Genomic DNA, 13594 nt, shown 5'->3' with positions numbered 1-13594 from the left:
ATGTGTTCCCAGTCATCTCCTTCCCTCGGCTCAGGGGTCCCCAAGGTCCTTGGTGAGCCAAGTTCTGGCCCCCGGGGACACATCAGGCTCTCGGAGCCCAAGGAGTCCCACGTGCAGATTATTTCCAGGCAGTGGGATGGTACTGTGAGAGAAGAGCTCTGCCTGGAGGAGTGTGTGAGCCAGCTGAGGTGCTGTGTAACCAGGGAGGGAAGGAAGTCACAAAGGCAGGAAACAGCCTGGGTTTGGTGGGAGGTGAGGAACCAGTCTAGGGAACCAAGGACCAGCTCCCAGGTGCAGGGAGCCTGGGCTTAGACACGGAGAGGGCTCAAGAGAGGGGAGGGGAAAGGCGTCAGGAGGCTGATTAGAACAGAAAACGAAAGTTGTCCCAGAAACAACAGCAGAAAGTTCTGGATCCCAGCCTCCTCCCTGGGCCCCACCTGCCCTGAGATCCCCCGAGGCCCCAGTGTCTCCCTGGAGAGCAGCACTGAAGTCAGGTTCCTCCCGCAAACACTCAGAGCTCTGTCTGCAGCGGGTCTGCCGGGGGCAGAGTCAGGATGAATGGGCAGAGGACCCCTTTGGTCCTCAGGGGAAAAGGCTGTAGCTCCTTGGCCTGGAACTGGGCAGTCCCCTCAAAGACTGTGAAGGTGGCCGTGACCTGGTGGTTGAGGCAGTAGATGGTGTTGCCCAGCACAGCGCAGCGAAGCGGGGCCGGGTCGGGCAGGGGCAGAGAGGCAGCCCGGCTCCAGGAGCCCGTCACCGTGTTATAACGCATCACCGCAGCGCCCACACCCCGCAGCAGGTCGAAGCGGTACAGGAAGCCCCCCAGGGCCACCATGTCACTGGACCGCCGGTGGCTGGCACTGTAGGGGCACTCGTCCCACACGTCCTTCGCGGGGCTGTATCTGAGCAAGCGGTAGAAGAGATGGCCCCCAGTGACATAGATGTCCCCACGGCAGGCCACAGCCTCATGAACCACCGGGAAGGTGCCTGCGGGGAGGGGCGCGCGGGAAGTCCAGGCGTCTGTGCGCGGGTCGTAGCGCTCCATGCTGTACAGGCACTCGCCCCCAATGGCATAGAGCAGCCCGTCCAGTGCCACCAGTTTGAGCTGGGCACGGGCCTGCTGCATGGGCCGCACCTGGCTCCAGATGTTGGTCAGAGGGTTGTAGCAGAAGACCTCGTTGGAGCAGATGGCCTTGGCGCCTGATCCACGGATGCCCCCCGCCAAGAACAGGTAGTTGTGCAGGGTGCAGAGACCGCAGCCCCGAAGCGGGACCTCTGGGGGAACCTGGGTCAGGGGCCGCCAGGTGTTCTCTCTGGGGTGGAACACGTGCAGGTATGTGTGGAGAGGCGGGGGCACAGGCCCCACCGCAGGAGCCTCGGCAGCACAAGGGTGCCTTGTGAGTCCCGAGCGGCTCACCTGGTAGAGGCTGGGCAGCACGAGGACCCCCAGCACAGCCTGGCCCCGGCCAGTGCGAAGGCTCAGGATGCGCTCCCGGTCAGCCCCACTCAGCTGCCGGTAGAGGCTCGGGTCTCCCAGCACGTGCAGCAGATTGTCACTCATCAAGGCATAGGTCTCCTGGGCCAGGCCGGGCGCCCCATGCTGCTGGGCGAAGGCCAACACATCCAGGCAGCTGCCCAGGTCCCGCCACCGTGGCAGAGCCACTGCCGCGGTGGAAGCTGGGTCCCCTGCGGAGGACCTGGGCTTCTGGGGCCCCTCCACCACCCCCCAGACCCCAGGCTTCTGCAGAAACACCATGAGTTTTTGGGCCTCCTTCTGCTTCTCCATGAGGACCTCTCTGCTGCCTGCTGGGCTGGGCCTCTCCCCTGGTGCTTGTGCTTGGTGTTGCCCTGAGGCCACCTGACTGACCTCCTGCTCAGAGTTCTCGGATATTTCGCACATGCTGCGTTTCCACGGCCGGGGGACAGGCCTTGTAGCAGGGGATGGTACAGGCCCAGCCTGGGTCTGTGCAGGTGGCCATGAGGGGGCCCTGGGCATTGTGGCTCTGGGCAGCAGCAAGTCTGGACAGTCCTCCTCAGCTCTATCCCCTCTTGGGCCTGAGGGAGGGACTGTGGTGGGAGACTCCTTGGTCTCCGCACTGCTCTGCTGTGGTTGACCTCCAACCTCAGCCAGGCCCCCTGTGCCTGGCCCTGTGACCAGTCCGGCTGAGCCTGGCCTGTCCTCACAGCTGTGGACAGCCTCTTCAAGGGGAGAATCAGACTCTTTGTTCTCAGAGGATGTGGAAGTGCTAGGATCTCTAGGTCTCTCCAGAGCTGCCCTTGGGGCTCTCCTTTGGGGCCTCTCTTGCCTGGGGAAGGGGTGACTCCTAAGAACCATTGAAATAAGGTTTCCCCAGCTAGTTGAGAACTGCCCCTCCTGGTTGCCCTTGCAGAGAACACTGGGTTCCCGAGATGCTAGCCTTGACCCACCAGCAGGTGCAGGGGCTGTGGCTGGGGCTGGAGCTGGCGCTGGGGCAGGGGCTGCAGCTGGGGCTGGTGCGGGGGCAGGGGCTGCAGCTGGGGCTGCAGCTGGGGCTGGGGGAGAGGCTGCACCTGTGGGAGGGGCTGGGGCTGGAGTGGGCGCTGCAGTTGGGGGAGGGGCTGGCACTGCTCTGAGATTTTCATCCTCTGCAGGACTCTGGTTAACTCTGAGGGGCAAAGAGTCTGAAGGAGACAAGGTCAGAAGAGTTGGGGATACAGCTAAGAGACCTTGGTGGGGATGTGCTGTGGATGGGGAAGCTGAGGGTGGGAGGGGTTTAGAGATGCATGGAGGGGGCAAGACTGAGGGGCCCCGCAAAGGGGTGCAGCTGCGGATGTCTGGAGCTAGCTTAGCTCTGTCGGAACCACCAGCCACCTGACCTTGCAGGGATCCTCTCCCTTCGATGCTGTGGCCTCCTCGCTTGTTTGTCCCTCCAGGCCCTGAACTGAAGACAGCGTCGTCTCCAGCGCCATTAGCCCCAGCTTCTCCCACGTTGCAGGCCTCTGTGGTCCCCTGCCCTTGGGACAAGAGTGGGCGTCCCCACTGTGGCCCCTCTGGTGATGGGCCAATGGAGCCTGGGGCCTGGCTGAAGCTCCTCATGACCACCTCCCTCCGTGCCCAGGGCCAGAATTCCATGGAGGCTGGGGACCCCTGAGACTCCCTGGGGGCCAGGGTCCCAGCCTCCCTGCTCTCACCAGCTTTGGCTTCTGAGTCCAGAACTAGGACTGGGGCTGGCTGAGGTCTGCTCTTCCCACGCCCCCTCTCTAAGACATCCTTCAGGGGCCCAGTCTGTGCAGTGTGTGATGGGGGCAGCTCCCGGAGGAAAGGGAGCCCCTGGGAGCCTGCAGGGAGGCTACCGGCTGCATCCACAGCATCCCACACGCTCACCACAGTGCCCAGGCAGGCTCTGCCTCCTGAGCTGTGGCCCACCTGCCACCGCCAGCTGCCCGGGCCCCTCCCCAGTGAGCCAGGTGACCCTACACCTTGTTGCCAGGGCCTGGTGTCCTGTTCCACTGTGTGGACTGGGGCCTGGTGAGCTGGTGACTTGGCTCGGATGCCTCCTGCCTTCACCTGCACCTCCACTTCTCTGCCAGGACTCTGAGGGGTGAAGTGTATCAGGAGGGGTGTAGATGCCCCCTGTGCTTTGCTCCTACCCAGGAGGGCAGCACCTGGCCTGCGAGGCTCCCTTCCTTTTCCTCGGGGGGCTTCCGGGGTGGCATTACCATGCTGCTGTCCCAAGGCCCCTCCACTGGTCACCTCACCACGTGTGTTGGGTGGAGGTGCGGCTGTGGCAGCCAGACCTCTACCTCCCAGGAGCTCCTGATTTTGTGCCCTTGCTGCCGCCAGGCTCCCCTGGCCACATCCTGGAGGCTCTGACTTCCCCTGCCCTGAGCTGGGCCCCTTGATGCCACCACTGACCTTGGACTTTGGGGGCAGGGCTGGCCCAGTTCCTCCCACCTGAGAAGTCTGGGTCCGAGGGGCTGTGGATGCTGGTCCTGCTGCCTCCTGGTCCTGCCCAGAGCCAAACCAGTGCAAGGCCAGTGCGGTGGCGGCCACCACAGCCAGCGCCAGCAGGGTCAGCACGGCGCCATCCCAGTCGTCGTCCCCGTCCCCGTCCCAGCCCCAGCTGGGGCCGTCAGCCTCTGAGGCACCCTGGATCATGGTCTGGGCCACTGACCCAGCGTGAGGAGCCAGGCAAGAGACTGGAGGCCGCGAGCGCTGAGTGCACCACTCCTGCTTCAGGCCTGGGCTCTTTCCATGCAGATGGCATCAGTGACGCACCCTGCCCCGCCCAGAGGGCTGCCCAGTTAAGGTGGACCTGGGCTGGGGCAGTGCTCTGCTGTCCTGGGAGGGGTGGGTCTCTGTGTCTGTGCCTGGGCTTGGGGGTTTGTCAGGAGGCCCCCCGCTGGAGGTGTCAGGAGACAACACAGTCGACAGCAGCTCCAGGAGCTCAGGCCCCCCACCAAGCTCCTGCCCCTTCTCTTTTTCCGTAGGTTCTAGTGGCAAATGGCAGTGTTTCTCAACACTGTTCGGGCATCCCAGCCAACTGGCTTCTGCCTAACAGACCTCACACCCCCAAGCTCGTCCCCCACGCCCCGTGTCCCTCCTCTGAGCTCGGGTCCAGCCTCAGGGGGCTCCGGCAGGGAAGAGTTACCCACAGGAAGATGTTCTCTGTAGTTTCAGCAACATGATGCGGCCCTGATGAAATTACCAGAAACCTGAGGAGACCATTCCACTGTGAGCTAACAGGAGAGGAGGGGGCTGGTCTCCCTGAGGAGGGCGTGCAGGGGTCAGGGGCATCTGTCCGCCCCAGCACAGGGATGGGCTGCTGAGGAAGTTGTGCCCTCCCGTCACCACATGCGTGACGTGGAGGCTAACACTGTTCCCCTCCCAGGGTCCACAGCAGAGCCCGAGCGGCCAAGGCTGAGCCTCCCACACCCTCGTCCAGCAGCCCCTGGACCTTCTTACCCCGAGTTCAGCAGAGATATCGAGAGTGAAAAATGAACGAAATAAAGAAAATCCAAAAGTTGTTTTTCCCTCCTCATTGGCCTGGCCTCTTGGGCCTCCCCCTGTGCCCTCTGGAAAGTCTTGACTGCCAGGTGCCACTCACACCGGTGGGGAACCCGGCCGGCTCCCATTGCCGTCACTGGGCCCTTCGGAAAGCCTGGGAGTCATCCTGGGTGTCTCATCTCAGTTCTCGGCCTTCCCTCATCCAAACCCCTCCTCGCCAGGACTCGGGCCCCTCCAGGCCTGTGTGCAGATGCTTCTGGGGGTGCATACGCCTGGCCTCCTCTCAGTGCTTGGTTTCCCAGGGACAAGCCCTGTCTCCTGCATCTTCTTCTCACTTAAGCTGAGGAGTAAGTCAGTCTTGGGACAGATGCCAGATAGGGCCCAGACATGAAAAAGAGCCTGGAGTTCCTGGGACAGAGGCAGGCCCCCCACAACACATGCTTGTTTCTTCTTCTGGGACACAGGTGCTCCCTGACGCAGGCAGCAGGCTGGCCAAGGCACACCCCTGGCTCCCAGCCTGGGCTCTGCTTATCCTCAGGTATCTCACCTACCTGCTCCTCCCAACACCCCCTGCCCAGTGTATCAGATGGCAGTAAAGGATGGAAGGGGCCCTGCCTTAAGGTGGACCTCAAGCTGGAGGCCAGCTTTCTGGACACTGCCCTGATTCTGTCCCTGTCCCAGGCTCTGCCTCCTGGTTAAGTTTGGGATCCAAAGACCTTGAGAGGATGGAGATGCACCTCCCCATTGGCCATGTGTCTCCCTGCAGCATCACCTGTCTGAGTGCCAGGCTGCTGTCAGAGAGCAGAAGTGTCCACTTGAGATAGCTTAGGACATCCTGGTGGGGAGATCACCCTAACCAACTTCACAAGGTGCAAGGACCGTGATGGGTCCTAGAGACACACAGGTGACCAAGGAAGGGTCTAGTCCCCTTCTCTACGGAGAGAAAACACCTTACCTTGTCAAAACCCAGACTGAGGGCAACCTCAGCCCTGCATGGAGAAACTCACTACTGGGAAGGTGACTAGAGACATGTTACCTCCTGAAATAGTGGGACTTCTGCCGTCTTAACTTTCCAGAGAGAGTAAAAATGTGGCACTGATGGAAAGGTGACAGAACTTCAGAAGCACACAGGATCACCCACGGAAACTGTGAGACATAAGTAATTGTCCTGGTTATGCTATGATGGCATAAATATCACAAATTCCCATTGAGGTAAAAATTAAAATCAAGAAAGTGGGTCCTGGGAACGTCCAAACTTTAGTGGCCTCCTTAGAGCTCCTTTTCCGATTGCCTGCTGAGGCAGGAATCCTGTTCCAGTCTATACAAGGAAGAGAGAGGGACCTGTGCCTATGTACCTGAAGATACTGTTTCCTCAGAGACAACACAAGCAGAGCAGGAGTGGAGGCAGTCACCTGCCTGCCAGCAGCCAACACCAATGGACACTGGGGGCCTGGGAGGTGGGGAAATCCATCCACATATGAGCTGGTCCACTGCAGCACCCACAAGAAAAAGAACCCCCACTGCCTGGTCACTGAACCCCAACAAAGCTGGGCGGTACCCTGGCCCCCACTGTGCCCTTCCTGAAACATATACTGGAGGAAAAGCCTAGTGAAATGAAGACGTAATTCCACGTGGAGTGCTAAATACAAGTGAACAGCTGATATAAATAAGACAGTAGACAGCAGCAAACCCCGCCTAATGAAGAGTTTCTCTATTGGAATTTTTTAAAGGTAGGAAATACATAATCAGAAATGATATAAAACAAGGACTATAATATATAATCATATTTATGCTAAAAGCATATATTATTTTTATATATATGTTAACAAATCTAGAATAATGTTTAAGGCTTAAAAAATATAAATCTCAGATTTAATAATTACATCCAACAGGGAATACCGCTTAAGGAATCTGGCTGATGTGGGAAAAGGCTTATGCAAAAACGTTTTTAAAAAGGACAATGCAATATGATTTATAATGGAAAAAAATTAGAACATGTAAGCATTCAACAATATGGGAATGATTAGGAAAACATGCTCATGACTTTAAAGTGTGGTATTGAATATGAATTTAAATAGTTATTAATAATATGGCTGAAAAGCTCAATACAACTATTAACAGGGAGTCTTAGAAGAGGCATAAAATAAAATACTTAAATAATGACAAAGTATAAAAAGGGAGAGAGAAGAAAGAGAGAAAGTATAATGAAGAGTCACCTCTATTCCAAGAAGAATAGTCACTGCCTAAATCTTGAGACCAGTTACTAAATTCAGTTCAAATGTAAGTTTAAATTTTTTTAGTTCTAAGTTGCTGCCACTATTTACAACATTCGGGGATTAGAAAACCTAATGTTGTAAAGATGACAACTGATGAATTACAATTCAGAGATTCAAAAGACTCAATGCATCTCAAGCAGAAATAAAAGGAAATGAATACCAAGACACAAAACAAGTGAAACACAGAAATCACAAAAGACAGAAAATCAAAGCAACCACAGAAAAAGGCAGGTTACCTAAAAGGAATGACAGCCTTACAGCTGACTTCTCAATGACAGAAAAATGGAGGCCAGAAGATGATGCAACGAAACTTTCGATGTGCTGAAAGACAATAATTACCAACCTAAAATTCTATACTTAAAAGAAATATCTTTCAAAAATGAGGCAACATAAAAACATTTTCAGACAAACACTAAGAATCTTCACTAAAGGAAATTCTAAACTATGTATTTCAGCATAAAGAAAATCATACCAGATGAAAGGATTAAGACTGATGTAACGACAGATGGGCAACCACAGCAGTGAGAATGGTAAGAAAGTGAGTGAATCTAAACAAACATTGACTCTACAAATCATGTAGAATTAAAAATATATATAATCAATGAAACCAAAGTTGTTTCTTTGCAAAGATCAACAAAATTAACAAACTTTTAGCTAGACTGACCAAGAAAAAAACGGAAAAGACAAAAATGCAGTTGGCACTCAAACAACACGGGGGTTAGGGGAACTCACCTCTGTGCAATCAAAATTCCACACGTAATTTTGACTCCCCCAAAACAGAAGACAACTACTGATAGCCTACTATTCACCGGAAGCCTTACCAATAAGACAAAGTCAATGAACACATCTTTTATGCTATATATTATATACTGTATTCTTACAATAAAGTATCTACAGAAAATATTATACAGAAAACCCTAAGGAAGACAAAATACATCCAGAATTCTGTACTGTATCAATATCATTAGTTTATCATGAGTTGTGTCATCATCTGCTTACAAGATGAGTCGTTTCTGTCAGTACTTACATCAGTATTGTGTTAGACGATACAAAACACTGTCGGTGTTACACATATTACTAAAGCTAGACATGACGAATGAGAAGATAATATGAAAATAAATTCACACTTACGGGTGTAACAGTTCATGCACTGATGATGAAGCAGCAGTCATACAACTGCTTCATGGCCATCTAGTGTCATCGACACCACTGCTCACGGCAGCCCAGTCTGTACACTGATGAACGAGTCGTTATAAAACCTCTAAGGCTTGCAACATCAGTCATGTTCATAACGCAGCACTGGGAATCTTGTTACAGGCTTGAAAACCACTTACCTGTGAGGTCAGGCTGACAAACAATTTCTCCCAATACGAGAGAGAGAGAGGAATACTATATGGTAATGTAATTCTTTAAAAGCAAAGTTATAAAACAGTAAGAAAAGTAACATTACTAATTTTATGTAGAATATCACTCTCCCTATACCTATTTACAGATAGACAAATATCTACATATATTTTATGCATTCATGACATAATTTTTTCTTATTTTTTTATATTTCTAGGCTATGTAGTTCATCTGTGAGTTTTTAAATAGTGTCATAAATCTCCAAAATTTTTTCCAAAATATTTATTGGAAAAAATCTGCTTATAAATGGACCTGTGCAGTACACATCTATGTTGTTCAAGGGTCACCTGTATCTAAAACCAGAAACAAAAATGGGAACATTACTCTTGATTTTACAGGAAAAGGAAAAGGATTATAAGAAAATACTATGAACAATTATATACCAACAAATTAGATGACCTAGATGAAATGGACAAATTCCTGGAAACACACAAACTACCAAAACAGACACGGAAGAAATAAAAAATCTCAACAGATCTTATAACAAGTAAAGAGCTTGAATTAGTAATTTAAAACTTCCCAGCAAGCCCATAAGTCAAAGATGGTATCAAAAGAAAAATGAGAAGTTACTTTGGACTGAATGAAACATTCTGCAACACGTATTTCAAAACATATCAAATTACACTTTAAATATGTGCAATTTGTTGTATGTCAAATAATTATATCAAATTATTTTTAAGATGTATGAATTAATCAGAATGTAAGACTATAACTCACTTCCCACTGCTATAATGTCCATAGCTCAAAGAATCTCAGATTTCAAAGAACTGCAATCTGTTAGTAGGAAAGTTAAATTTCAGAACTGATTCACACAGTTTACTATGTTTGAATCATGCTTTGAGTTTGAAATACAAAGCTTAGGATATGTTTAAATTATAAACTGTATGCAACATAAGATCAGCCAGGTTCTAGAGGAACTAAGATAAAAGTAAACTAGGCCCACCAAGAAGCCAGTGTTCCTGGACTTTTAGAAAAGAGCATGTGAATTCTATAAATATCCTAAAATGTCTTTTATATGGTCTAGCTCTGATCAATGTTTGAGTTTATCTGGCTCTATGAAAGTGGATTCTCTTTTCAGAATTTCTTATCAAAGGCGAAAGGCACTTGAAATGTAAATCCTAGAATAAATAAAACAATGCCCCAGATAAATACAAAAAAAAAAAAAAACAAGAAACCTCCCAACAAAGAAAATTCCTGGGCCAGATAACTTCACTGGTGAATTTTACCAAACATTTTAAGTATTAAAACCAATTTTTCTGAAACTCTTCCAAAAAATTTACGAGGTGGGAACACTTTCTAACTCATTTTGTGAGGCCAGCATTACCCCCCTTGATATCAAAGCCAGGTGAAAATATCACAAGAAAAGAAAATTATAAACCAATATCCCTTAAGAATACAGATGCAAAAATCAACAAAATACTAGCAAACTAAATCCAACAGCGTATTAAAAGGACTATATATACCATGACCAGATGGGATTTATCCCAGGAATGCAAAAATGCTTCAACATAAGAAAAATCAATCAATGTAATACATTGATTAGAATACATTCATTATTAGACAGTGTTCATGTACTAGAGTACATTAACAGAACAAAGAGGGGAAGCACATGATCATCTCAAACAACAGAGAAAGACAACTACAAAATCCAATACCCTTTCCTGATTTAAAAAACAACAAAAACAACAACAACAACACTCAGCAAACTAGAAATCAAGGGGAACCACTTCAACACCATAAAGGGCATTTAAGGAAAACTTGTGGCTAACATAATGGTGAAAGATTGAAAATGTTCATTCCTCGTAAATCAAGAATAAGGAAAGAATGTCCATGTTCACTGCTGTTACTCGACATTGTACTGGAGGTTCTAACCAGAGCTATTAGTGAGGAAAAAGAAATAAAAAGGCATACAAATACTAAAGGAAGAGGTAAAACTAACTCTATTTACAGATGACATGATCTTATACATAGATTATCCCAAGGAATCAATAAGAAAGCAGTTAGAGTTAATAAATTCAGCAAAATTACAAAATACAAGATCAACATATAAAAATCAGTTGTTTGTATACACCAGCAATGAACAATCTAAAAAGAAAACTAAGAAAGTAATTCCACTTAACAATATTATTTAAAAGAATTAAATACTTGGGAATACATCAAATCAAGGACATAAAAGGCTTGTATGCTGAAAACTATAAAACACTGCTGAAAGAAACTAAAGGCATAAATAAATGGAAAGACATCCCATATTCGTGGATTGGAAGACAATATCATTAAGATGTTAATTCTATTCAAAGCAATCTTCAGACTTAAGCAAGTTCTATCAAAATGGCCATTTTTGTAGAAATGGCAAAGCCAATCCTGAAGTTCATATGGAATTGCAAGGGGCCCTGAATAGCCAAAACAGTGTTGAAAAGGAACAAAATGGGAGGAGTCACACTTCCCAAGTTCAAAACTTACTAGTAGTTCAAAACAGTGTGGTACTGGCATAAGGATGGACATAAAAACCAATGGAATATTACTGAAAGAAGAAAACCCATACATCTATGGCAAAAACTGATTTTCAACAAGGGTGCCAAGACCATTCAATGGAGAAAGAATAGCATCACCAATAAATGGTGCCAGGACAACTAGATATCAACATGCAAAAGAATGAAGTTGGACCCCTACTTCACACTGTACATAAAAATGAAATCAATACGGATCAGCAACCTAAATATGAAACCTAAAGCCATGAAACTCTTAGAAGAAAACACAGGGGTAAACCTTCACGACCCGTATTCTTGGCAGTGGATCCTTAGATATGACATCAACAAAAATGAGCAATAAAAGAAAAAATAGAAATTAGACCAACTAAATGTAAAATTTTGTGCATCAAAGGACATTATTTTAAAAAGTAACAAAACAACTTGCAGAACAGGAGAAAGTATTTTCAAATTGTGTTTCTGATAAGGGTCTAACATCCAAAATGTATAAAGAGTGGGGGGGGGGGGTCCTAGCTCAGTGGCAGAGCACATGCTTCGCATGCATGAGGTCCTGGGTTCAATCCCCAGTACCTCCATTAAAATAAATAAGTAAATAAATAAACCTGATTACCTCCCTCCCAAACAAAAAATAAATAAATAAAATATTTTTAAATGTATAAAGAACTCTTCCAACTCAAAAACAAACAAACAAAAAGACAAACAACCCCCCCCCCTTTTTTAATGGGCAAAGGACCTGAATGGACATTTCTCCAGAGAAGAAATGCAAATGACCAGCACTCATGTGAAAAGATGCTCAGCATCATTAGGGAAATGCAAATCAAAGCCACAATGAGATGCCACTTCACATCCACTAGGGTGACTATAAATTAAAAAAATAGAAAATTAAAGTGTTGGTGAGTGAGCCATGAATAGGAAAACAAAGGGCCATTAAGGAGGCTATAAGCCAAATACTTTTGTTTACACCCTCATGATCTTAGAATAGTTAAGTAATCAGTTAATACCAAAAAATAAAGCTAAATAAGTTAACAATTTTAAAAAAAATTATTGGTGAGGATGTGTGTAAACTAGAACTCTCATATATTGCTGGTGGGAATGTAAAATTGTTCAAGCACTGTGGAAAACAATTTGGCAGAGTCTGAAAAAGCTAAACATGAAATTACTATATAATCCAGCAATTTTAGGTACACATCTAAAAGAATAAAAACAGGTACGTAAATATATGTATACACACGTTCATAGCAGCATTATTCAGAATAGTCAAAAGGAAGAAACAGCCCAAATGTTCAACAAATGGATAAATAAATTGTGATCTATGCACACACTGGATCAGCCATTAAAGGAAGGAAATTCTGACACACTCTACAACATGGATAAAACTTGGAAACCTCATGATCAATGAAATAAGCCAGACACAAAAGGGCAAATATTGCATGACTTCCCTCATACAAGGTACCTAATGTAGTCAAATTCATAGAGACTGAAAGTAGATCAGAGGTTACAAAGGGCTGGGGGAGGGGAATGAGGACTTACTGTTTAGTGGGGACAGAGTTTATCTTAGCAACGATGATAGTTTGGGGTGTAGACTATGGTGATGGGCACATAGCATTGTGAATGTATTAAGTGCCACTGAACTGTACCCTTACAGATGGTTAAAATGATAAAAATTAACACACAGTCCCCAAACTATCATCATTCTGCAGCACAGGCCAGTCGTAGATGTTCTGAAGACACCATGTAAGGTCGCAACAGCCAGGGTGACCAGAAGCACGCGTCACATTACACATCTGCAGGCTCCCCAAAGAGGGACTAGGCATAGCTAGCTTCTCCAAGTAACCAGAAATGAGTCAAAGTACATCCAGGCCCAGGAACAGCCCCCAGGAGAGCGCCTACCAAGAACCAAGGCTGCACGTGACAGTCCTGGCACTGGACACCGACGGCAGCCAAGGTCTTGATGAGACACGGTCAGTCCGACGGGTCTGTTCTCAGCTAAGCCACCTGAAGAGGGAAGGAACGTCTACCCTCGCGGTCAACAACTGAGAAATCCCATTAATAATCAATAGGCTAATGCTTAACATCAACAACCAATATGTAATAACTAAACAAGTAATCAAGAAGTAACAGTTGAGAAAACAAATAAAATTAATTATATTTTATTTAGAAGCACTGAGTACAGAGCAGATGGAGAAGAGGAGGGTGCCTCCCATGACAGCAGTGGTAGCGTTGAAGGTAGAAGTCATACAAACCATATGTATTTGTTCTTAAATTTGTGACAAATAGAACAAAGTAAATTTTTTTAAAAACCTAAATTTCATCCTTGATAAATATTACAGAAAAGTTCACCAATGATAAACAAATCCTGGCTAATAATTAGGCAAACTGAGCAAACAGTAGGGAAGTCTTGGGGGGGCGTGGCGTGTACAGAGCGCCCTCTGGGGGTGGGT

The 13594-nt window shown here is 47.6% G+C and overlaps 1 protein-coding gene and 1 non-coding gene across 2 annotated transcripts; one reads left to right on the top strand and one right to left on the bottom strand.

Annotated features, from left to right (window-relative positions):
• Nucleotides 1-141: 141 nt before the first annotated feature.
• KLHDC7B (kelch domain containing 7B) lies at nt 142-4213 on the bottom strand. The gene has a single exon (XM_006173041.2). The coding sequence runs from the start codon at nt 4136-4138 to the stop codon at nt 512-514; it is 3627 nt and encodes a 1208-aa protein (XP_006173103.2). The 5' UTR covers nt 4139-4213; the 3' UTR covers nt 142-511.
• Nucleotides 4214-11655: 7442 nt separating this feature from the next.
• TRNAA-CGC lies at nt 11656-11728 on the top strand. The gene has a single exon. It is a non-coding gene; the product is annotated as a tRNA-Ala (tRNA).
• Nucleotides 11729-13594: the final 1866 nt, after the last annotated feature.

The sequence above is a fragment of the Camelus ferus genome, chromosome 12 (genome assembly GCF_009834535.1).
Source record: "Camelus ferus isolate YT-003-E chromosome 12, BCGSAC_Cfer_1.0, whole genome shotgun sequence".
Lineage (NCBI taxonomy): Eukaryota > Metazoa > Chordata > Mammalia > Artiodactyla > Camelidae > Camelus > Camelus ferus.
The sequence above is the reverse complement of the archived record's forward strand: the minus strand, read 5'-3'. Positions and strand labels throughout refer to the sequence as shown.

Coding starts and splice junctions, on each gene's coding strand:
- KLHDC7B (XM_006173041.2), bottom strand. CDS start 4,138: ATGATCCAGGGTGCCTCAGAGGCTGACGGCCCCAGCTGGGGCTGGGAC.